The sequence below is a fragment of the Hippocampus guttulatus genome, chromosome 7 (genome assembly GCF_054856545.1).
Source record: "Hippocampus guttulatus isolate MCC_2025c chromosome 7, RoL_Hgut_1.0, whole genome shotgun sequence".
In the NCBI taxonomy this organism is placed as follows: Eukaryota; Metazoa; Chordata; class Actinopteri; order Syngnathiformes; family Syngnathidae; genus Hippocampus; species Hippocampus guttulatus.
The window spans coordinates 19720708-19746128 of record NC_141267.1 but is presented as its reverse complement, the minus strand read 5'-3'; the positions used below and the strand labels follow the sequence as shown (position 1 = coordinate 19746128).

The 25421-nt window shown below is 44.9% G+C and overlaps 1 protein-coding gene across 8 annotated transcripts in view; it reads right to left on the bottom strand.

Annotated features, from left to right (window-relative positions):
• Nucleotides 1-25421, bottom strand: part of lpp (LIM domain containing preferred translocation partner in lipoma) — a 91494-nt gene that overhangs the window by 3581 nt on the left and 62492 nt on the right. For all 8 annotated transcript variants that reach the window (XM_086115076.1, XM_086115072.1, XM_086115075.1 and 5 more), the window contains 2 exons: nucleotides 24517-24631; nucleotides 12687-12856 (listed from right to left, as the gene is read on the bottom strand). In XM_086115076.1, the coding sequence (XP_085971202.1) occupies nucleotides 12687-12856; nucleotides 24517-24631 (285 nt within the window). The remainder of the gene's footprint in view (nucleotides 1-12686; nucleotides 12857-24516; nucleotides 24632-25421) is intronic.

Genomic DNA, 25421 nt, shown 5'->3' with positions numbered 1-25421 from the left:
CGTCGCCTCAGTGTTTCCAAACACGATCGTGGGTGTGTGGCCAACACGGCGCAGAGTCACGCGCTGTCGGGCCCCCGAGCGCCGGGGCGAGGCAAACCACGCGGGGCGGTCGCCGGCGTGTGCGCTGACATTCTACGTCTGCGTGCTCATCAGCACCCCGGCGTAGCTCACGCGGGGGTCGTAGGCTAGTATGTCAGGTCACCGACACATTGAGGACACGATCTTTGAGTTAACCCGAATGTACTGAAGATCTCGATGCAGAAGCAACACAGTACAACAAAAGACAAATTCAATTAATTTGTCAAACTTTTGCTGGGGTTTATCGACACAACAAATTCAGATTTTTTCGTGAATTAGTTAGCATTGCATCTCTGCTTTTTGCAGATGATGTGGCGCTGTTGGCTTCTTCAAGCCGGGCTAAGGGTCGTGACCGAAAGAACGAGATCCCGGATACAAGCGGCTGAAATGAGTTTCCTCCGTAGGGTGTCCGGACCGCACAATGGCCATTGAATCAAAGCAAAAAATGCCACTACAATGGTTGAATTCTTCACATTGTCATCATGTCATTACTGTTTGATTTTATGAAGTACAATATTAAGAGTGCTATTTTTCCACATTAAATTACATGTCGAAAAAAAAAGAGTATTTCAGTGCGTTACAAAGCTTTGAATTTTCCACTTGCCAAATTGTGTACACCTGGCGGCCGGATGTTATTTTTAGTGCTGGATTGGGGATGGCGGTCACGCCATCCTGGGGCCCCGCAATATGCCAGATGCCAGACTTTCATGTTTTGGACCGGCGGCATTGCGGCCGCGTGGCTTGAACACTCTCCTGGAGTGGCTGAAGGAGTTCATGAAAAGCGAGACGCTCGTAGAAATCAACACGACTCCCCGGGCGGCGTTTGTGTGTAAACAATGTCCACGCCGCAGTCTCGCCGCGCGCTCGTTGGAAATGGATAAAAAAGCTTTTTAATGAGCTGGATGCCGCGAGCCTGCCAGCTTTATTTACCTCGCAGGCACCAATGCACATCGGTGGAGGGGGGGGGGGGGGGGGGGTACAATACATCTGCAACGTTAGAACGGTACTTGATCCGCATCCTTCCCTGCCTCTTGGCTCTCTTCTTGTGGGAATGAATACCTTACCCTTGTTTAGCTTAACTGGAGCATGTGATTTCACTTCCTGCGGCCCGGCGTAATGAGAACAGTACTCGAAACTCTCCACCTCACGCACCCCCAAAAAAGAAAAAAATCTGTGATGCTTGACAGCCTCACCTTCGGTCACCACCCCCTAGCCGATGATGCTTTGCCAATTTTGACAGGCGACACGTACATTGAAGCAGCGGTTGCAGTTCCAAAACAGTTTTGATGGAATGCATCAATTTATTTTAAACAAAACAGACAATGTAGAGTTGATGTTGGGATCTTTTGGGGGGGGGGGGGGGGGTCACAAGTCATTCAGTTTGAAATCTAATACTGGCAAGAGTTGTTTCTGGTTCTCAATTTTCAAAATAATAAAAAAAAAAATGTTGGTAGTTTTATTTTGAAATCATTCAACTTTCAAATGCTAGCACCAACAAATGTTAAATGTTTTGGTCGTTGATTTATACATTTAAGGATTTGCTACACTAAAATCAGTTGTTTAAAATGTTTGTTTTTCAATCCCTGTCATCCAATATTAAAGGGTTTTTGTTTCCGAATGTGATGTTGGGACTTAAATTTTCAACAATTTCCTTTTCTGGTCCTTGCCTTTCAAGATTAAGATCATTTTCAAAATAAAAGCCCTAAGATAATTTTTTTTCCCCCCCTTGATGATCACAACCCATGAACATCAGGGTCCACTATCGGGCCCACGAGCCATCTGTTGACACCCCTTTGCTTTGCCGCTGAGACCTGGCATGCCACTAGAGGCCACCATACGTGCACCGCTGCGGTGGCGCTGATGTATTGAAGCACACTGACTGACTGTATGCGCCTCTCCTCTCTCAAATGCGTGTTTGCCCACAAGGCTAAACAAACGTCTCGGCAGTAAAGTGAATGTAGGTCACACACGCAGACGCACACTTTAAGTCAATTGTATGGAGAACCCCCCACCCCCACCCCCGACCCAGCGCCACTCCTTGCACTCCCCACTACTTCCTGCGAAGGCCGTAGTGTCCGCCGAGACTGGGCCCGGACGCTAAACGACGTCTGACAGCTTTTGGCGGATGCGAGGAGCCGTGTTGGCAAAACAAAGCGTGTAAGCGGGGAGTTAAAATGGCACAAGCATGTGTTCTGGTGGCACTCGGGCCCGACGAGGCCGCGCGCGCTTTGAGTCAACTTGGAACTGTTTCAAGATAATGAAAGAAGGGGTCTGTTGAGGGACTTCTGTACATGCTGCTGTTTTGGTTAGCAACGGGGCCTTGTGGTGTACTTTTATTTACAATTACAATTGTTATTTAAATTTACAACAGATTTTTTTTCTTATGTCATACTGCAGGGGTGTCAAACTCATTTTTGTCGAGGGCTTGATTTTAGTTACAGTTTCCGTTGGAGGGCCGTTATGACTAAAACCATATCAAGAAGTCAAGAATAACGGTTTATTCACCTATTGTTTAAATTCCTGTCATGAGGGGTTTGGGAACATGAAAATGCTGACAGTATCATGCTTCTTTATTACAAATGAGAATTTGAAATTTCAGTTCAGATTTTAGCAAGCATCGTGAAAGTTGACATGTTTGATTTGCTTTCGCGGGCCACATCAAATGATGTGGCGGGCCAGATCTGGCCCCGGGGCCTTGGGTTTGACACCAGCGTCATACTGTGTTAATTACATGTTGCAAAAACAGTTGATTTTTGTCGGCTACAACACAATTATATCGCCCGGACGATTCATCGAGTGACGATAAAATGACATTTTGTATTGCGACAAGTCATAATAATAACAAATAAATTTTATATATCACCATTCTCCACATTCAAAGACGAGTGAGGGGTGAAGAAAGGTCCGCATCGCGGGCCGTTTCAAGGTCATTGAGCTAATTTGTGTCCCGCTTCAAGTTGTACTTCGTAACTCCGTGAGAAGCAGACTAAAAATAAATGTAGTTGGACATAATGACGGCGTCTTAATGAGGCTGTCTAATATTGTTACCAAAATAAACCTAATTCAGTGTTGTTCCGTGCGAGACGCTGCTGCACCCGCACGCCAAATGTTTGGAATTATTGCTCGAACTCCTCCGTGATTCATACGTCGCGACATTCAAGCTCGCTCCCTTTCTCCTCCTCTTTTTTTTCCCTCTTCTCCCCTCACTGCCGCTGTGATGTTAAAACCGCTGGCGATTGCATAACGCATTAAAACTTGCATCACCAATTTCCTGCAGTAAAATACTCGCATTAAAAACACGGAGAAGAGGCCCGCTTTTGCTTTATGACATGCGCGTAAAAAAAATATATATATATATATATATATACTGTATATATTCGCGGTGTTGCTGGAATGATTGACAGGTAAGACGCTCCAATGAGAACTGCCTGGAAATGATTGGCCACTGGTGTAATTTTGCCATTCATGCAACATTTGTTATGAAAGCAACACGTCTTGTGATTGCGCAACCTGATTTTTACCCAAAGCTATGTATCTTTATTTTAATAAATTTTATTATCATACATATCATTCAAAAGAATACAAAAAACACTAGATTTGAATTTAAATGATTAATTTAAAAAGCAAATATAAAATACAGTCTATATTTCAATAAATAATAGCTATGACAAAACATTGCCTAGTCAGTGGGATATTACGCAAAAGATGTAATTATTTTTTGGACGATACACAATATTTTAAAAAAAAAAAAAGACATTAATTCTCATGTAAATGTATATAAATAAAGTGTCTCTTCAGGTCAAATTGGACTTGATTGTATTATTTAAAATAAAATTTTGAATAGAAAGTAATTTTCAAAAATATAATTTTAAAACAAATTCCTTCCTGGCCCAAAAAGACGAAGATTAAAAATAAATAAACAGGATTTTTGAAACGAAACCCTGACATTCAAAGTTCCTCACACCTCCAAATCTGACTCGGCGCTTACTCGAATGATTGACACATGACGACATCCTGAAATGCCAACTTTGATTGAATGAACCCCTGCTGCCTACATGTGCTTATTCCGATTTAAACATCTCGACATCTGCGCTAGACTTTTTTTCTTTCCTCGCCATGATGCGAAAACCGCTCTCGATTGCATCACTGATTTCCCGCATATAAAAACACAGCAGCGTTCCAAACCGGGGGAATAACTTCATCTCTCCTCTTTTGACACACATTTTACACCTAGTGTTTTTTTTTTCTCCTTTCCTTTCCGCGTCGTGTTTTCCGCGAGGCCGATCGGGGTTGATGGGAGGCAGGCTGCGCTTTGCACGCGATTTATGACCTGGCAGGATGAACTCGCCGCCGCTAAATTTACTGCCGAGTTGATTCAGTGCCGCGTCTGCTCGGTGCCTGCTTTACTGCTGTGGGACCAGCGAATGAGCGAGCGACCGGAGGAAAGACGGGACGAAATGCCGAATGGATGAGTCACCTTCGGCGAATTAAAAAAAAAAACAAGAGGGGGGGCGGGGGGAGAAGGTGACTTAACGAAGCTTGACAAACAAACCTCTTGTGCCGTTTACGAGGAGGAAGTTGAGGAGACGAAATGAAGAAGAGCGCCCGATGCCCGATGATGACTCACAAAGAGAGACGAGATGCTAGCCAAACGAAAAAAAAAAAAAAAAAAAAACGTGGTTCCACGAAAATAACATCAAAGATTTCTTGAGCGTGGCGATGGATTGGACATGCTAAAGTTAGCCTCGTTAGCTCATTTTGCCACGCGACAGCTGAACAAGAGTGAAGAGCAATGAGTCAAAGAGAAGAGAGATGCTAGCGGGACAAGAAAAATACTTCCCCCCTCCAAACATGGATTGGACATGCTAAACTCAGCCTCATTAGCCTATTTAGCTACAACAGCGATGACTCACAATGAGATGAAAGACGCTACCGAGACGAGAGAACGAAAATCCCAACCCAAATTACATCAAACGTTTGTTTTCACACGTGGCAGCGTCAGATTGCATTAGCAAGCGTTTGAGTAATTAGCTTATTTAGCGCCAAAGGTCCCCTCCCACTCCCCGAAATATGGCGGTGATGAATCAGGTATGCTAAGCATTTTTAGCTTATTGAGCTTTTACAAAGATGATTGACAAAGGGAGGAGAGACGATATCAAGACGAGACCATCCATCCATTTTCTGATACGCTTTAACCTCACAAGGGTCATGTGGGGGGGGGGGGGGGGGTGGAGCCTATCCCAGCCGTCTTCGGACAGTAGGCAGGGGACACCCAGAACCAGTTGGCAGCCAATCGCAGGGCACGCACAGACGAACAATCATCCACGCTCACACTCACACGTTTAGACAATTTTGAGTGTTTCATTAACTTGCCATGCATGTTTTTGGAATGTGGGAGGAAACCCGAGTACCCGGAGAAAACCCACGCAGGCCCGGGGAGAACATGCAAACTCCACACAGGGAGGCCGGAGCTGGAATCGAACCCACGACCCCTGCACTGAGGTCGAAGCGCTAACCACTTGCCCACCGGGCCGCCCAAGACGAGACCAACACAAGTGATTATTTGAAGTGGGAAATTGAAGACGTTACATCCACGCCCTGTTGCGTTGAAAGCAGTTGTCACTGCCTGTATGTAGAGTTAATGATCGGATATACAGTACGCCGATATTTTGTTCTGCCTCTGGCCCCAAAGTGTTGTCATTAGAGTCCATTGTTTGGACAAGAGTCGCAGAAGTTCCCTCATGTGTTTTGTCTAAGCATATTTCCTTGCCTGGGGGAAGCGAGCGGGGAAGGAAAATATGGGCGACCCACTGCTGACCCGCCGCAATGTCACTCCGACTCATGACATCGGCCAACTAACCGCCGGGCTCTTTGTCACTTTCTCTCGGCGACGGCGGCAGGAGACGTTGCCTTAAGTCCAGAGGGGTCGCTTTCCGCTGCACGGGGGGCATCTAAGGCGGAGAGGGCAGTGGCGGGCCGCGGCGGGACGGGCGGCGCTCCTGCCACCTTTTGTTCGGCGCGGGCAGGCCTGATGCGCGGCCCGTCACTTTGAAGGAAAAGTCCGAGGCGGCGACACGAGGGGTTCACTTTCAGCTGCCGAGCGGGATTTTAAGGCGGAGAGGCAGTACCGGGGCGCCGGAGTGAGATCGCTGCACCCCTGACACCTTTTATTCAACACAAGAAGTCTGGACCGTCATTTTCAACTAAACGCGTGTGGTTCGGACAGCTTTGTCAAAATGTGTCTGCAGTGAGGTAGTACAAGGCGGCGAAGTCAGGAAAAGTCAAGGGGGGGGTGGGGGGTGAAAGAGCTACCAGGACGCAAGTTTCGAAAAACGACACCGTTTTCTTGAATCTGACGGGCGACACGTCAGAGCAGGATCAGACCTTTCTGAAAGTGGCAGCGGTGAAAGTGGTGCCGTAATCTCATTCTGGTGCGACATTGTGCGGGTTTGCGCCAGTCTTTGAAAACCCCATTTGTTCTACGCGGGGAGGCCCGAGCCTGCCCTGACGCCTAGTCCAGCACATCTGAAGAGAGTTCCTCGTCCGGTAAACTTAACGAGTGAGTGAAAGCGAGTAACTGGGGTGAGACGGCACCGTGTCACACCGCCTGTGCCGGACTGCCACCGTGGCACTGCACATACCTTAAATTGTCCGCCAGAAGGCCTGAAACTGGTCTGATGCCTGGACTGTCACCAGAAACTATACTCTGTGCGGTCAAGTCGAGGGGGTCAAAACTTGCCTGGTAAAAACTTGAGTGATTGGAAGTATTTGTAGTTAGGTAGAGCAAAGTGGCGCGGAAAAAGTGGAGCCATTACCGCACACGTCGGTCATCTGTCGCATATTGAGCATTGAGTTTAACATAAAATTGACTACCTTTTTCACACTGCGCTTGGTTTTCACCGTTGGGGAGGGCACACGGACAATTGTGTCCATATTTGGACGTGGTTGCCTCGTGGCCTACCAGGGAGTAGCATGGATGCTTTTTGTAAGTAGACCCTGGCCCGGCTGACACTTTGATCCTGGTCTGATGCGTCTGCGGGTGAAATAATCGACATTCTAGTCAAGGTGGTCAAAACTTGTCCGGTGGGTAAAAGTATCTGCAATGAGATCGTGCCAAGGTCCAGAAAAGCGGTGGGGGATGGTGGGAGGCTCTGGCCCAGTGCCATTCCGTTCCTGGACCCGCCAGTCGTGCGTAGTGGCATGCAAATGTACTTCAGGGGCAGCTCACACCTACACTCAAGAGGCCAGTCAACTGTGTGGAAACTTCAGCTCAGCACACATCCTGATGAACATTCCGTCAAGGAGTGTCACAAACATTCAGACTGGGGATGTCACAAACAATCCGGCGGAAAATCCGTTTGGAGGCCGCCGAGGCAGAGAGCGGGCTCCCCATTAGGGGGAATCACTCTCCGTCGGTGTGACGTACTCACGCCTACGCGCACCTCAAGTCAACCGGTGGAGAACACGCCATTGCGGCAATTTGTTTGCGTCGAGCTCGGTGGCGCGCCGCGTCAAAAGGGATGACCGGGGGGCGGGCGTCAAAGGTTGTCAGGTTGGGATACTGTCGAGATCATTTTCGCGACACGCTTGCGTACCTCGACGGAACGAGCGCTCGGTCACGAAAGCCGGCTATCCAACTAGCTATCCAACTCCTAGCCGCGCTGAAGTGTTGTGAGCCGTGACATCACACCTTGGCTTTGCTGCTGTCTCGTGACGTGGCAGAGATATTGGAGCCCAAATAACAGAAAACACATTCAAACTTCAGACAAGATGCACCCACCCCCCTCCTTCACTCCATCACAACTATTAGCTTGTTAGCATTGAAGCTATTTCCTAGCCAAAATGTACCTGACCTGAATGTTTAATTCTTATTCGCACTTTTCTCCAATTAGGTTGCTTTGGTCCTATTTTTATTTTTTTTTAAATACACATTTTCCACAGATTTGTCGAATCATTTGCTTTTGTCATAAATGTCTTCAATTTTAAAGAGACGTTATGGACATCCCTTACATCTCTCCATCATCCAATATGGTGGGATATGTGCGCAAGGAAAAAAAACGGCAAAAAAAAAAAGGCTATTGGCAACAGTCTTCCTTGTTCCAGTACAATGCTAACCTCTCGGAATGACAGAATATGAGGATGGTAGCGGCGTCTTGATGTCAGTGATGTGACTTTAATCGGAGCAGACTTTTTCCCGCCCACACACCTGCCACCGCTCTCTGTGATGGATATACAGGTCGTCACATGCAGATGCTGCCGTGTGTTCAGCGCCCCCTTTTTAATGCAACCCCCCCCCACCCCCCCCTCCGTCCAACCCCCCAACCCGCAACACACTCCTCACATTGAGCGCTGTGCTGAGTCATCAAATATTCACATAAGGTGTGTGTGTGTGTGTCTGTGGAAATTGACTTGTGCATTTTCACACGTAATTAAGTCTGTGTTAATTCCTCAAAGGAGCCCAACAATTAGCACCGGCATGAGTGGGATCGCAAATGGCAGTGTGTTGGCACACTTGCCAAAGGCAATTAGCGCGTTTGGGTGGCTAGCAGCGCTACGTGCTCATTTTCAACCCATCCCACATAGGCGTGATGTTCTCGTGCTATTTTGACAATATCATGAAATGGGGTGAAAGACGGCAGCAAGGAAGATAATGGCGGCCTTTCAAATCTGCATCCAGATATTGATGTTTTACTATGAATATTATTCCTGACCATATATTTTCTTTAGTTTTACATTTTTATAATTATTTTCCTTACAATACAATACACGCATGCATCGTTTCTTTTAATATATTTTACTTATATACATATTTTAGCATTTTTATTTGGTTATTTTTAATATATCTCCTCTTATATTTTATATTCTTGTATACATACTTTTGTATAATTTGACAGTTCTTTCATTTGACATTTCTTTAATTTATTAATATTTAAATACTTTCATTTTTTTAAAAATAAAAATATATACCTGTCTGTTTCTTTTAACGCCAGAGGGAATATGAGCAGCGCCAACATGGCTTGAGAAAAAAGTTGACTGTGCCGTTTCCCGGTAGTCGCAGTGGCAGGACACCACTTGTGTGTATGAGTATTTAAAGAGGATTAAAAGCAAGGATTTGACTGCAATATTATTTATTTAAAAAAAAAAAAGGTGGGGGGGAGATTCTTTTTTTGGGGGATGGCTAAAAGTGCGACAGTGCGGGATAAAAGGTCTCACCGTTGAATAATGGCGGCATCAAGTTTAAACGGTGTTAATCTGCGGGATTGGGGCTAATGCGGATTGCGCCTCCATTTGAGGAGCGCCGCTCGAGCTCACAAGGCCTTTAAGCAGCTCAATGTGTTGTCACTAGTTGATTAAGTGCACTACAACAAGATGACAGGATTACCGTGACACAAACACACGGTGCCACGCTGAGTGTGTCCGAGTGTGTGTGTGTGTGTGTGTGTGTGTGTGTGTGTGTGTGTGTGTGTGTGTGTGTCATTTATCACATATACACGCCCTAATAACCTCGTACAGTTTTTTTTTTCCAGTTCATTTTCTTCATGTGCTGGACAAAAATGTCGATGCAACACTTTTATTTCTGTTCCCATCTTTCACTCAAGACTTTTTTCTATGTACGCAAAAGGCTTTTTTTTGTTCCTCAAATATTGTTCAGTCATCTGTTGAAATTTGTGTTCGCGTGCAAAAAAAAAAAAAAAAAAAAAGTGTCTACAAACTCGATGGCGGCATTTGTATTTGTACGATGGGAAAGCAGCGTATGGGTGGGCCTTCATCGGTCACCCGCGTTTGACTGACAGGTCAAGGCCGAGCGGAGGCGGCGATACGGCCGCCGTCATTTCTTTGCAATAATCTCGCTTTTATGGCGCACCAGATAATGGCCGCAATTACATTCAGGCCACTCGGTGTCCGTCACCTCCGGGATGCTCGGAAAAATCCAGACAAAAAAAAAAGAGGCAGAGGACAGATTAGGTTTTATTTTCTTTTACGAGTATCTTTATCTCGTCTTTCAGTGTGACCTTGTTATATGTTGAGCATGGACGTCGTGGATATTCATGCTCAGATTTTTATTCCTTTTTTTTGCAGACCATTCAACCTGAATGACAGTTTCGCGTGCTTTTGTTTTGTTGTACATCCGATCCGACTGCACCGGATTCAAAACCGCAGCGGCAGATTTTATAACTGGGATTTTTTTTTAACGTACATTTAAGATAAGATAAGATAAGAAAACCTTTATTAGTCTCGCAGTGGAGAAATTCCAGATTCACAGCAGCAAAGTTATGAAAGGAAGAAGTAGAACAACAAAATATAGGACACAGAGAAAAGAAATACTTTCATCATAAATTAAGTCTTCTATTCTTATACATTTATTTGTTGTCAATATTTTTTTTGTGTTATTTCATGACGAGAAGCCTTTTGAAGACGAAATGTTTTTTTTTCTGGGTTGGATTTTGCTGCAACAACAGATTTGTGTTGCTTAACAAAAAGTATGATTTTTGTGGAAGAGGTTTTTGTCACATTTTAATGTGTTTATATGTTGTTAATATCTGGTTTTATTTTCTCTGTATTTATAAATGTCTTGTACATTTTCTTTATGTTTTATAGCAGTTTTAGCAATATTTTAATTATCTTATATTTTCAATTTTTTTTGATCCTATTCGGATTTCATGAAAAATATTATAATTAAATTATAAATATTTTAAAAGTTAAAAAAAAAAATTTTGGGGGGGGGGGGGCAATTTTTACGTTTTTTTATGACAATTTTTAGTCCTCGACTTGTGAACTATCCTTGTGGGCCAACACGGAATTTTCGCTTTTTAGCAGCGGATAAGCGCTGCGTGAAAGTGCAAACAGGGACCAGGGTGCAAGTTCATCCGAGGGCTGACGAGGTTTGGGAGCGCACCTGTCGGGGATATTCCTCGACTGACTGCCTGAGTTTGAGGCAAACTTTGCCTCTTTTTCCCTCACAGGGGAGCGACACTTCTGTAGCCGCCGTCATTGAAACCGCACGGGAGACGCCCGCGCTGGATGGGAATAAAAAGAGGAGCAATGACTTCCATTAAGGAATTCCGATTTTCCCTCGCCGCGCTTTTTGATCCGGCGCCAGAAGAACATTTATGCTGATGAAACGCATCAATAAAGTTGCTCAATTATCCCCGCTTGGAGAAGTTCCAGACGAGACGGGCACAATCGCAGTGAGTGCCTCGCAAGCGGGAAGATTTAAGGGATGCGGCCGGGTGCCGCCTCTCCTCCTGCTTCCGCGCACGTCGTACGCCTTTTGGCGACCGCAACTTTCTCGGCCGTGCCGGTTTCAATGAAAACCACGTTGGGATGTACGAACCGCAGAAGAAGGTCAACATGTGTGTTTTGCTTTTTCTTTGCCACGCTTTTTTTCAGCAATGATTTGAGACTCAAATTGAAGTTTCAACATATCACTTCACCGACGCGTCTAACCTCCATCGCAAACCATTCACTGACCTTCTTTATGCCCCATTCCCGAACACGACAACATCCCCAAAATTGAAGTATTATTGAAAATATCAGGGGGGGGCCTTGGTGCTGGTCTGTGTTCAACTGAGTGCTTTGAACTAAAACTGACTGACGACTTCTTCCGATAATTAGCGGCGCGTCACATCGCTCCTCATAAATCGCATCAGTGTTGATGCGGAAGATGGCACGATCCAAGTCAAACAGTCCCACCCCAAAAAAAGCGATCAGATTTTTCTTTTCTTTCTTCTCCTTATCAGCTCGGAAAAGCTAATTAAAAAAAAAAAAACATCCCGACATGCTTTTGACATTTATGAAATAACACAAAGAGCGGTGGAGCGCCATCTTATCGGCGTATCGTCGCCATCAACTTGCAGATAGCGTCGGCTCAATCCAAACATGAACAAGAAGAAAAAAAAAAAAGAAGAAATCAAGTCAAAGAGAAGCTGAGATCATTATTTAGTCAAGTCGTCTCAACTTATTGTGACTTATTGCGTACGGCCGTATTTTATGTAGAATGAGTGATTTATGCTTGCAACACATTTGAACGCTCTTGCCAGACATTGTTTAAAAATAGTAAACAGCACATTTTGGGGAAAAAAGGTCGAGTTTAGTGAATATAAAAATTGTACACACTCTGGTTAAAATATCAGGTTATTTTGAACTAAAAAAAATTATTTTTTTTTCACAAAACCTTCAAGCTTGTGCTAGCAAGCCTAGAAAAAAAGTCTGAAAAAAGCCTACTAGAAGAGCTGAACTTGATTTGGGGTCGATCAGAAGCAATTTACGGGGTGGCTGCTGTGTGCTGGCTGCCATTTAACGTGCGTTTGAATGTGATTGGTTAATTCACAATTCCACAACATCCCCAATTGTCAAAGGGTGTGCATACTTCTGCAACCCTATCAGATTTTCATTTTAACTTCCCCTCTAGAAATGTTTGGTTTTTCAAGTGAGGGTTAACATGTCATATTGATCGCGGAATGAGATGTGACTTTTGGTGGTCCGCTAAAGGACGGGGAAACTCTTTTCTTAATGACGAGCCTCAGTCTAGTTTTTTTTTTTTAAAGCCCGCCGGGTTGCAGCGTGACCCGCTTTAAAGGAAAAGTGGCAACGGGCAACACACTCACCACATAGCAGGGCTCACAGTAGGCCTTTTTGTCGACGGCGTAGAAGGGTTTGCCGCGCAGCTTGCCGTTGCAGGTCATGCACACAAAGCAGTCCACGTGGAAGACCTGGTCCATGGCCGTGCAGCCGGTGCCCTCGCCCACCACGTTCTCACCGCAGCTGGCGCAGCGCCCTGGGGGACAAGATGGGGAGGAGGAATGCCGTCAAAGTCACACGCAGATCTGCAGTCAACATCATGCTTGTGCCATAAATGCAATGGAAAGCTGAGTGAGAAATTTTCACGCAATTCTCATGGGACAGGCGGGAGTGTGAGTCTTAATACCCGACACGTTTCGAAGTCACTTCTGCTGAAAGTTACAAGTGGTATTGTGTAGTTTAAAAAAAAAAAAAAAAAGTTGTTTGAGGAGATTTTTTTTCTTTAAGAATTTTTTTTTGTAAATTTGGGAATTAAAAAAATATTTTCAAGATAAAAGAACTGCATTGCAGATTTTTTTTCCATTAAAAAAGTGTATGTATGTGTGTGTATGTATATATATTTGTATACATGCACATATGTATTTATTTTCACGTAAAAAAAATAGCAAATAATTATTTAAAAAAGATATTGGATTTTTGAAAGTAAGAATTTGATTTTGGAGAAAGAAGAAAAATATTTTTGAAAATGTTTTGAGGAAAATGGGGGGGGGGAACAAACATGTATTGTGAGAAATAAGTCTGTCTTCAAATTTACGTTATGTATTTCACTTTTTTTTTAAGATTTGTGTTTTTGTTATATTTTCAGATAAAAAGAATTAGGAAATTATTTTTTAGGTGATGCATTTTGAGGAAAAAAGTCAAAATCTTATATTAAAAAACAAAACAAAACACCATAAACAAATCTTAATTTTACAACAAACCCACTGTGAGACATTTTACGTCATACTTTTGAGAAAAACGGTAGATTTTAATTATTTGAGACAACAAATGTATTTTTACCATTTAAAAAAAAAACGTTTTTTGAGGAAAAAAAAATATCTGTTTCTAATCAAGTCAATGACTTGAAAACCAGCACAACTGGATGGACGAACAGCCACTATTGCGACCGCTTCCCTTGACTTAAATTCCCGTCTCGGAAGAAAGTTGCCTTCCCGCGTGCGCGCGCCTTCAATGTAATCCCACTAAGAAAAGCAACAAAAGAGAAGAAAGTGTCGGCGCGATAAAACAAACTTTTTAAAGGGGGTCACGAGCTCCGAGATAGGATTGCCAAGCGAAATCGCCCGAACGCGCACTGGTGTGGCATTTGGATATCTTTAATTGCGTCTGCGATATCTTTAATTGGTTTTAAGATGTCCTCCACTCAATGCCACTTATCTGCGCGCCCAATTAATGCCACTGTCAATTTCATTAGCGCTATCTTACCATAATAGCCTTGAAAGAGATATCAGAGAATAGGGTTATTTTTTGACACATCTGACGAGCGATGCCATCTGCGCCGTCACATTTCAATTCATTCCGCTTGCTTTTCATTTTGGGGGCGATTTGATGGATGATTGGCAGCCGTTGAGCGCGTTAGCGTTTTGGAGCGCTATCTGATTGTTTGATTGTCGTGACATTTGGCAGGGAGCGACGCGAACCATTGATCATTGATCGGATTATAGAAGCGAGCTAGTCGTCAAGTTGGGGGTTTTTTTCTTTCGAATGTTAGCTGTGGCGAAGGAAAAATAAAGGCGAGATTTATACAACGTGCTTGCAGCTTCTGGTTCGGACTCAAATTACGACAAGCGTAGAACAAAATTTTCAAAAACGTAATTTGGAAAATACTTGACAGGTATGTGAAAAGAGATCCAATTAAAAATGCATAAGAACGTGTCTTCACGTGTCATTTACAGTATAGCAACACCACCTTGACAGCAACAGATACGACCGCTTAAAGAACAAAGTCCCCATTTGATTAAAAAAAAATAATAAAGAAAATAAAATATGGATAACGTTTCGTATTGATTGGCATGTTTTCATGCATGATCATCCAAGGATTCCCACAATTCCTAAACTCCCGCCGCGCCTCAATTACGCCACCGATACCGATTGTGCGGAACAGGAGGCACATTAAACAAAGGAGCCAAGGCTCGTCTCGGGGGAAACACGTGGGCGTCGGCGGAATCACGAGAGGGGTAATCACTTCACACAGAGCGCGTGTGCGCACGTGTGTGTGTGTGTGTGTGTGTGTGTGTGTGTGTGTGTGTGTGTGTGTGTGTGTGTGTGTGTGTGTGTGTGTGTGTGTATAGGCATGGTGTGTGTCGATGGAGCCTGTTCGCAGCTGGGGATCACAGGCCATCTCCGGTGAGCTGATGGGAATGCCAAACGTGTCCCGCGGGGCTCCCGCTTTTAAACAGCAAGCAGGAAACTTCGCGGAAATACTCATGCCGTTCCAACACCCCCCCTCCCCCACCCCACACTTTTTTTTTTTAATAATCAGATGAAAATATCTGGTTATTGTGTCACAGGTGACCAAATTGTTTTTTGTTTTTTTTAAAACTAGAAATTGGTTTTTATTTTCATTTTCTTTATAAGATATCCCTTTATTTGTCCCGCAATGGGGAAATTACAAGTTATGGAGTGAAATTCTTCTTGCAACAATTTCACTTTTTTTTGGCTTCAATGTGGCACAATATTGGCTGCTCAAAGTTGACAAGATTAAAAAAAATTGACTTTGCAATATATATATATATATTTTTTTTTTTTGCCAGTGACAAAATTCTCTATTTTCATTCATGAAAATGAGGAAAATCGTTGACCTTTTTTCCCCCATGAGGGACAAAATTCGGACATTTTCACAGATTTAAACCTGAAAAAACAAAATTTCGCAATTGATTTTTAAAATTCAAAAAAAAAAATTTAATTGATAAATTTTCCAATTTGTTCTGCTCAAAAGTGAAGTGTTTTCTAGAGACATGCGCTTCAAAAAAAAACATTCCCCCACCCCCCATTAGAGAGAGACTTTAGCAGCATGTAAATTTTCCGCCGCTTCGTATGATCACGGCGCAAACGGCTCGACGCCGAGATCTGTTTCACCTCAACAATTCGCGGCCGCCAGACCCGACGCGATCGTTGTCGTCGAATCATACAACGCCGAGCTCTGCCACGATCCACCCCGACGGACGGACGGCGACCAAACTCAAACACTTTCCAACCATCGGTGGCGGGCCCATCAAGGAATCATGAAAGAAGACCCGAGCTGTCCCGAGCGTCTCGCAGAATAGAACGGGAGAGCCTTAATGTCTCCACTTCAAATGTTTCCTGTACAAGCAACGCAAGTGTGACGGGGAGGGCGGGAGCTTCATTTACACTTGACTCGCGCTCTCTTTGCTTTCATTCTCGCTGCCTCAGAAGTGCCTCTTCTGTGCCAAAGTCAAAAAAGAAGAAAAGAAGAGGAGAAAACCTTTTTTTTTTTTTTTTTTGCGCACGTTCCCCGCGAGCCGCCTGGCGATGCTTAGACAATTTAATTGGATAAAAGGCAAAGATTAAAGAGACCCCAACTCCGGGCCATTAATAATTGATTTCTAATGTATCGGCAATGACAGGGAGATGGCCTTGTTTGGAGACGGGTGTGGAGGGCTGTCGAGTGGCACGAAAACCTTTTTGTGTGTTTTTTCCACACACACACAAGCCCAAACTCTCACCCGCGCATACACGCAAACACACAAAGCGATATCAAGGCGGTGAGGGAGCACACGCTCGCGCCTCAATTTGATCTTACATCCTCGCAAATCAAAGACGCGGCGTGTAAAGGAAAAAAAAAAAAAAAAAGAAAAAGGCGAGAGCGTTCACACGCATGCAACTTTTTTTTTTTTTCCTTCTGGGAGAGGAAAAACTTTATTTCCCGCCACTTGTGTGGAAATGAAGAACGGCATTCTCGCTGGCGCAACCGTTGCGAGCTCCCCGAGGCCAGGCAGACAACGTCTGCAGTCAAGCTAACGAAAGAGCCGGCGGAATACGACTGCCAACTGCCCCGCAACTAAATCATGATTCCAACAAAAACGGCACAAGTCAACGGCCACCAAAACCAATACCCAACTAGCCAACCCGCAACCTGATGAGCCAACCAAACAACCACATGTCGAACAACTCAACCAAAATTAGCTAGGGAACGATGAATCCCCTCGACTAACCGTTACAACAGTGAAACCGAACAAATGTTAACGGAATCATCTCATCGTATTATTACTTGTACGCGACAAATTGATGGATTGCTAGTTTTGTCATCACTCAAGTCAACTATCCGATTGTTCAATTAGGTTTCACGTTTCTTTTTTCGATGGTCTTTTTCGGTGAAGACAAAAACTCTTACCTGGCTGACAGTTTGGGCTGTCACTTCAGCCTTCCTTGTGACGCGTCTTTACAACAGCTATTTGTTTGTTCGATAATTGTTCAAGTGAGTGTCAACAGGGTAACAAAGTGATTGCAAAATGTCAACGTTATTTATCACATGACGCAATTTGACATTTCGGTACAGATATTAGCAAGGATCATGGAAGTTGACACATGAATTGCTTTTGCGGGCCACATAAAATGAGGTAACGGGCCAGATCTGTGTTCTACAGTATATTTGCGATTGGTTGGCAACCGGTTCAGGGTGTCCCCCCGCCTACTGCCCAGCCACGGCTGGGAGAGGCTCCAGCACCCCCCGCGAACCTTGTGAGGATAACACGGATCGGAAAATGGATGGATGGATCTACAGTATATTTTCTGGCACCGCAGCCCGTGTCAAATATCATTTTTTGCATTTTTTTTTTTGTCATGTCGCAGGCCGCAATTTGGGCACCCCTGCTCTGAACCGTCCCGAGGTGTGACTGTGAGCGCAAACGGTTGTTTTGTCTATGTGTGCTCTGCGATCGCAGCAAAAAAAAAAAAAAATCGGCAAATCCAAAAGTTGCCTGGTTGATTCATCGGTTGGGCCCTCCTCATGACAGAATGAAGTCATCAACAACCTGACTGGCCAATCAACCACCCAAATAGTTCCGCAAATGGAGCATCTCGTGACTCGGGGTTCAGTCTTCAAACAAGGCATCCCATTCACTGCGACGCCATTGCAACGCAGCCTCATTTTCCCGTTTGACATCCAACGTCGGTTCACGCTCGTCGCCCCAAAGCGGCGCGGGCCCGTGACAGCCGTCATGGCCGCCTCTCCTAACCCCGCCTTTAATCTCATTCGCGGTGTCTGCAAACAGCAGGCCAACCCCCGCGCCCGCTCGACATTAGCACACGTCCCGTCGGGGGCTCGCGGTCGGGCGCCGAGTGTGGCTTAATGTTTGCGGAGCAGGTCAGCGTGGAGTCAAGGCAGGGAACAGGTGACTTTATGTATGTGTGTGGAGCATGTGTGTGTGCGCGTGTGTGCGTTGAGCAACTGATTTTTTTTTGCCGTGTGCGCTTGCGTGCGTGAGCATGCAGATGTCTGCACACTCCCGAGGTCAAACACTCGCTCACAAATGAAATCTAGCAACAACGTGAGCGCCCGGCAGCCTGGCATGCGCTCGCACGCCAGCTGATCTTGCAAGCCTGACTGGAGCTGTCTCAACGAGGCAGGAGCGCCGGCGAGCGCCCCTGCCCGAGGGGGGAGACGATGGGGGAGGGAGGGAAAGTGGAGGCGGTCACCTCGCGTGAACCGCTGCCAGAGAAAGAAAGACAGAGAGAGAGAGAGAGAGAGAGAGAGAGAGAGAGTGGGGGAGAGAGCGAGGAAGAAGCGCAGGCTTTGGTGGCCGAGAAAAGCGAAGGGAAGACGAGAGAAAAGCTGGCACACGGCGGCGCGGAGACTAGAAAGCAGAGCTGATGCCGCCGAGTACGTCGTCAGGACCAGGGAGATGCAAAAGGGGGCGGGGAAGGTTTTTGTCCCACATCAAAACAAAGTCAATCACATTTTCTTGTTTTTTTTCCCGCCTAAAAAGTAAAAAAATATATATATTTTTTTGAAGTTGTATTGGTTAGTTGTGAAGCTACCGGTTCCCATAATGACTGCAAATGAATGAATTGATCTGCACCGTACGAACAAACAAAGTAAATGACTCTCAACAGCGACCCAACCAAGTAACAAGCCCATTCAACAAGACCCCGATACTGTCTGTCTACTTCCTGGTTCGAGCGGCGTACGGATGGATCATGTGCGGCCATTCTCTGCTTTCGTGTGGCCTTTTTGCGGTCCAACACGCACGCGGCTGCACTGCGTCCTAATCCAGTGGAGGTGGTAGGAGACTGATGCCGGGCTTAAGCGGAGAGCTGCCCTGTCACCAGACTGATGGCCCCTGATGCCCCCCCCCCCCCCCCCGGCTGCTGGGTGACCTCCTTCCAGCCGCACCATAATAATGTGCATGCGCCCACACACACGCATACACGCGCACGGCGTGACAAAGAGGCAATGCTGTGATTGAGGAAATCCTTAAATAGGAGTCAAAAAAAAGAGGAAACAACTAAAGGGCCTGTAAGCAGATTAAAGGCAGGGGAAGATTTGGAGGCAAAAAGCTAAAAATGATCCCATAGAGAGTCTACCCTTCCCCCAAAAAACATGAAGCCTGAACATGAAGCAACTTATGATTTATTATCTCTGTGGTTATGTGTCTGTGTGACATCTGTATTTTGGGACTGTCGTATTTGGATTTTGGAAGTGTGTTCATTTTTTTTGGTAGGATGAAATTCAGCCCCAAAAGACATTTTCACTTATGAATTTGGTGGGTATGCTTATCATAGCAATTGGGAATTTCTCCATTGTGAGACAAATTAAGGTTTTCTTATCTTATCTTATGACTAGACCCACCAAAAAAAAAACCTCCAAAAAAGTCTCAAGAAGTCATGCCTGCAAATACACAGAAAAGCAGATCAATCAACTTCTGGGGCTGAATTTTCAAAATGATCAAGTTATCCGTTTTATACTGCGAGCCATTAAATTTTGCGGCCACGCTGCAACCAGACGCAGTGGATGAAAACGCAACATTTTATCAATCCAGCTTTCCAAAAGAGCTGGGATCAAATTTGGTATCGTAAAATTTCTCGGACAAGTTTGCCTTGGAAGAACCCCTCAAAATGGCCAACTCGAGCATAAAAAGGCCACTTTGAAGCAAATTAGCAGACTTCCTGAGGCTTATCAATGAAAAAAAAAAAAGTAGTAATTTCGAAAAGAATGCAATGGTTGGAGACGGTGGATGCGAAATGTGATTGTGCATTGATGGGGGTGCGCCGGGTTTATCTTTTAAGCTTCGTCTGACACCCCTATCTCCTTGTTCTGACAAGCCAGGCGAGACCTAAAAGCAAACTCCCGACAGGCAGCTGAGGGCGACCTGCATCAGATGAGCTACTGTCTAAAGAAGGGCTCTATTAATACCTCCGCCAAATAAGACGGAAAAGCAAAACTTCCACCTGACCCAATTACCTGAGCTGATCCGCCGTCCGGAGTCTTCCAAGATTCCTTATCAACATTTAATGCGAGGTGCCTCGCGAATGCCGACGCCTCTTCCGACAAACATTTCCAGGAAAAACGGCAAAAGGTTACCCGCTTTTTCCACACTTGTGTTCGACTACACTTATTTAAAAAATAAATAAAAAAATCACAGGGGAAGCTCACAAATCTCACCAGGGAGTAAATTTGTGTCAATATTGATCAGGCATGATTAAAATGATTGAGTCTATATGGTAAAAAGTAATCAAGGAGAACACCTAATGACCTAAACCGACCAGCAAGCCACCCAACGAGCAGACTGAGTACCTAAACAACCAACAACCTAACCAACCACCTCAAGATTGTCAACACATGCGATGACAAATCTCAGCCGATATTCCATACATAAAGACGAGACGAAGGAATTGTCATTCCCGCTTTCAAACAAAACCCAAAGGCAAAAAAGAAATAAAACACCATCATCACTAATTGTAAATAATGCAGAGCCACTCATCCCTTTTTCAATTATTCAGCTTTTTGTCCTGGTTTTTTTCTTGTCAGCCACGTAGCGACGACAACATAACGTACAAATGCCGGGGAATTTGTAACAGCCGCTGCTGCATCTTATTAGATTTGCCTGCACGCTACGCGCACGCGCGCTACGCACATGCACAGCGTGTACACCTACGCGGCAGCTAAATGGATTAAACATGACGGATGATGACATTTTTACAAGAGGCTCCTTCAGATTACTCCAATCTAAGATTCGAAATCAAAAATTCTTTTTTTTTTTTTTTTTTTGCCATGTGCTTTTATTTTGAGGTTTTTCCAGATCAAGATGACCGCTTGACCCCGCTCGTGCAACGCAGACTGGCCAATTGCAACGCGGCACCCGACAGAGGTCTGACGGGTTCCTAGTAATCATCCATCCATTTTCTGATCCGGTTATCCTCACAAGGGTCGCAGGGGGGTGTTGGAGCCTATCCCAGCTGTCTTCGGGCAGTAGGCGGGGGACACCCTGAACCGGTTGCTAGCCAATCCCAGGGCACACAGAGACGAACAACCATCCACGCTCACACTCACACTTGGGGATATTTTTGGAGTGTTCAATCAGCCTGCCATGCATGTTTTGGGAATGCGGGAGGAAATACCCGGAGAAAACCCACGCAGGCACGGGGGGAGAACATGCAAACTCCACACAGGGAGGCCGCAGCCGGGATCGAACCCACGACCTCTGCACTGTGAGGTCGACGCGCTAACCACTCAACCAACGGGGCCGCCTTCCCTGTAACCATTCATTAAAGTCATTTTTGCAATGGTTTTGTCCGTCCCCTCCCCACCAAAAAATATAAATATATATTATTCAGCTAAGCTAAGAAAAGGATGTTGTTCATATTAATTCATGCTTCATTTGCATTTATTTCAGCGCAAGCCTCACTTCTAAGACCAGTACATTGAAGGATGACGAATCTCATGTTGTTGGAGAGATGTGTCTTTATTCCCTCCGAATGGGACCCGGAATTAAAAATAATTGCAAACACATAATTGAGAGTGGGCGGGGGAGGGATGAGATGATTTTGTAAAAATCATTCAGTGATAATTTATCGTTATTAGGAGAGTTATAGAGTACAGCGAGCGAGGCTTTTTAACTCTGCCTTGAAGGATCTCTCATGGAAAGGCCGACAACTTTAATTCAATTCAACGAAGCCCCGGTGGACCAATGAGACGGCGCCGTTTGAACTTCATCAAAGACCCTGGCGATAGCCGGTGGAACTTTGCTTGGGAAAGACAACGATTGGGTCCAGATCGCGGCCCTACTTTGATTAATCTGGTTAATTACTGGCCCCAGGGTCTTGGCGACCGCGAGCCCCCTTGTCAGAACCCCCCGCACCCCGCGCCGACCCCCACAACCCACATTCCCACTCTTAAAACAAAAGTGTGCAGAGGCGTTTGCGCTATTACATTCTTTGAAATTACAAAAGTCTCATGCTCTGGGACAGGCTTCGGAAGGCATGGCAGACTTAAGTGATGGATCTTAAGGTTGCCGTGGTGACCGTGTGTCGGGAGGAGGGAGGGTGTTGGTGGGGCGGCGGGGGCATGTTAGCGGGGGGGCTCTCTGCGGACGGCCAACCGACTCTGCTAATGAGTTCCCGCACTCACCTCAGCCAGGCCTTAATCTTTTCACGATCCTGGTTTGCAGGGGTTCATTAAGCCCGAGATGGAGCGGAGCGGGTATCGCGGTGAGTGATCAAACTTTGTCATCGCCGATGATGAAAATGCAATTTAGTGTCAAAAACGTTTGATTCGTACAGGAGGTCAAAACTCTACATCTCTAAAACAAGATGGTCGCTAATGGTTAAAATGGTTCTAAAATGTCCCCTCGTAACCCAAATGTAAGACTTCCGCTGTGGTTTTGGGCATGGCTTCTTGAGACTTTTTTTGCGAGTGTACTCATAAGAGAGAGATGGCTCCTAAATTTTCGGTTGCCAGGAGAAACCATCAACGTTTTCAAAATCATTCGCGTTTCCTGTTTTTATCGACCCCGGAAATGAGCCTTAAATGACTGCTTCAAAACAAAATGGCAGATTTGAGTCTTTTTTTTGGTGGGTTTTCTCATGATAGACTGGGCTATTAAATTTCATTTTGTTCAGGGAAACTGTCCTCCAGGGCTTATTTTAACATAATTTCGAATTTCGATTGACCGAGCCTTAACTAGTCTCAATGAAACAAAATGGTACACTTCTTGTATTTTTGGGAATAGCTTCTTGAGACCTTTTTTGTGGTTCTCCTTGTGATAGTCATGGCTAAATATATCATGTTCCTGAGAGTAATTGTCTTTGGGGGTCGTATTTTGGACCCCAGGAAGAATTGTCTTCACCTTAGGGCTGACGAACTGGGATCCTAATAAAACCTGAACGAGCGGACTTTCATGGAAAGGGGCATACAAATTGCTCCTTTGCACCAAAATGGCAGACTTCCTCTCCCGACTTTTTTTGTGGGTCTACTCATGATAGAGCTAGCTATGAAATTTTATTTTGTCAAAGGAATCCGTCTTTGGGAGAGCTCGCTGATTTTTTTTTAAATTGTGGCGTTAGCGCCCAAAACAACATTGCTGAGCAGTACCTCCTACAGCAAAGCAACGCCAAACGGCCACCTCGGCTCACATGCGACCCATCCGTCAACTCACATGCGCGCACGCCACCCAAAAAAAAAAAATTGAGGCCAGCGAGGCTTTGAGGGTCATTTCTCTGCTGCGCTTCGGCCAGGCAGGCAATTAAGGTCTTCGTCATCATAGCCTCTCTAAGCAGAAGCAATTTAAATACATGTCCCCGCCAGCGCTAATATCATAATACACCTACAAGCCACCAGCGCTGCCAGCCATCTAATGGGCACGTGAGGCGACGGCAGCCAACCCGCCTCTGCCGCACCACCCCCGAGGGGGATTAAAGGCTCCAGAGGGGAGAGAGGGCGGGAAAATATCAGCCACGTATAAATGCGGAGAATCCTCCTTCAATCCCCGAAAGAGTATTAACGTTTAATCCTGGCAGTTAAATTTTTATTTATGAAAGCGAGAGCTAAATTAATTATCAAACACCTCAGAGCAAAATGTTAAAAAAAAAAATCATGTGCAATAGAAAATAACTAATAATCTACATTTATTTAAAAAAAAAAAGTCCTGGCGACATGAAAATGTGGTCATGTCATCTAATTCCAGTAGATCGTTCCTTGTAAATTAATATTCATGACAATAGAAATAAATCGGATGACTAGAAATAATCTACAGAGTTAACATAAAGTTAATTCATTCGTCATGTAAATGTGTAATTCATTGAATGCAATGCACTGCTTTTTCTCACAACAACAGCCACCTTGCACAATTGAAATCAGAAAAATGACTGGAAATAATCCACAGAGTAAAAAAAAAATGTAGGTGTGTCATAAAATTAACCTAGGTGAAAGTTCCTTGCAACTTGGTCATGGTCACGGCAACCTTGCAAAATAGAAAGCAACAAATTAAAAATCACACCCATAGGCGAATGTACCCGTGTCATAAAATTCATCTAAGCAAACCGTTCTTTACCAGTTAATCATAAAAACAGCCCCCTTGCATAATAGAAATGAACAGAATAGCTAGGAATAAACTAGTGAGCCAAATAAAAAGGTGCTTGGGTCATAAAATTACATTAATGCAAACCGCCACACTGCATAGAAACCAATAAAACTGAAACGAATCCACACGGTTAAAAAAAAAAAAAAAAAAAAGAATTCCACATCACACTGAGGTGCTTGTTCTTGTATCATGTTCTGTCACTGATGTCATTTCATAGCCAGTCAGTCATGATAACGGCTATCGCCACAGAAAGAAACTAAACCACTCCAAATAATCCACAGTGTTAATAAAAATTAAAAAAAAACAACTATACACTTACCAAAGTATTCATCAGATGGAGGGTGGTCCATGTCAAAGAGCATCTTTTTGGTCAGGCGCTCCAGCTCGTCCTCGGGGTGGGCGGCGGGGGGTCCGACGCCTCCTGCGCCGCCGGTCTGAAGGAAACACAAACAAACAGGAAGTTGAGAGGAGTAAAAAAATATATAAAAGGCAATAAAGAAAAAGCGCTGAGTCATGAAATAACAGTCCTGACGTGCTGTGATTACCACGTGGCCGCTGGGCATCACCTGTGGTCTGTTTGTGGTTGCGGGAGAGCATAATTGAAAGGCTGGAATTAACACAAACACACACACACACACACACACACACGCACACAACGTTCATGAAGCGTTGCCTGAAGGTCAAAGTCAGCGAATGCGATTTGCATGCGTGCCGGTACTGGTGTTGGTGCGTCAACCCCCCCCCAAATCCCCCCGCGAGAGAGCTGACCCTGGATCAGGCCCCGGCGGTGCGATACAAGGAGGTCGCTCACGTCCTGCCGTGGAACAAAGGATGACCCTGACTCATCCTTGTGTTGGGCCAAAAAACAAGAATACCAAAAAAAATCTAAATAAAAATCTCTTGAGTTGTTTTATTTTGTCAGGACGTAGTCACACGAGGCGATCTGTGCGGTGCTTAAACTCGTGCTATCACCTTGCACAATGGAAATAAACAGAGCGACCGGCACTAAATCAGATAACGTACAAATTCTGTCATTTTTTGTTCCTTGCCGTTTAGAGCACAGTAGAACCTCGGTTTTCGTGAATAATCCGTTCCATAATGTAGGACGAAAGTTTAAGATCCCCATTTCCATCTGACATTTTCACCCAAGGCTTATCTTGTGCCGTCACACGGTGTCCTTTATGCGGCGTTGCTCAACTGGAGTCTTTTCAAAAAAAAATTTCT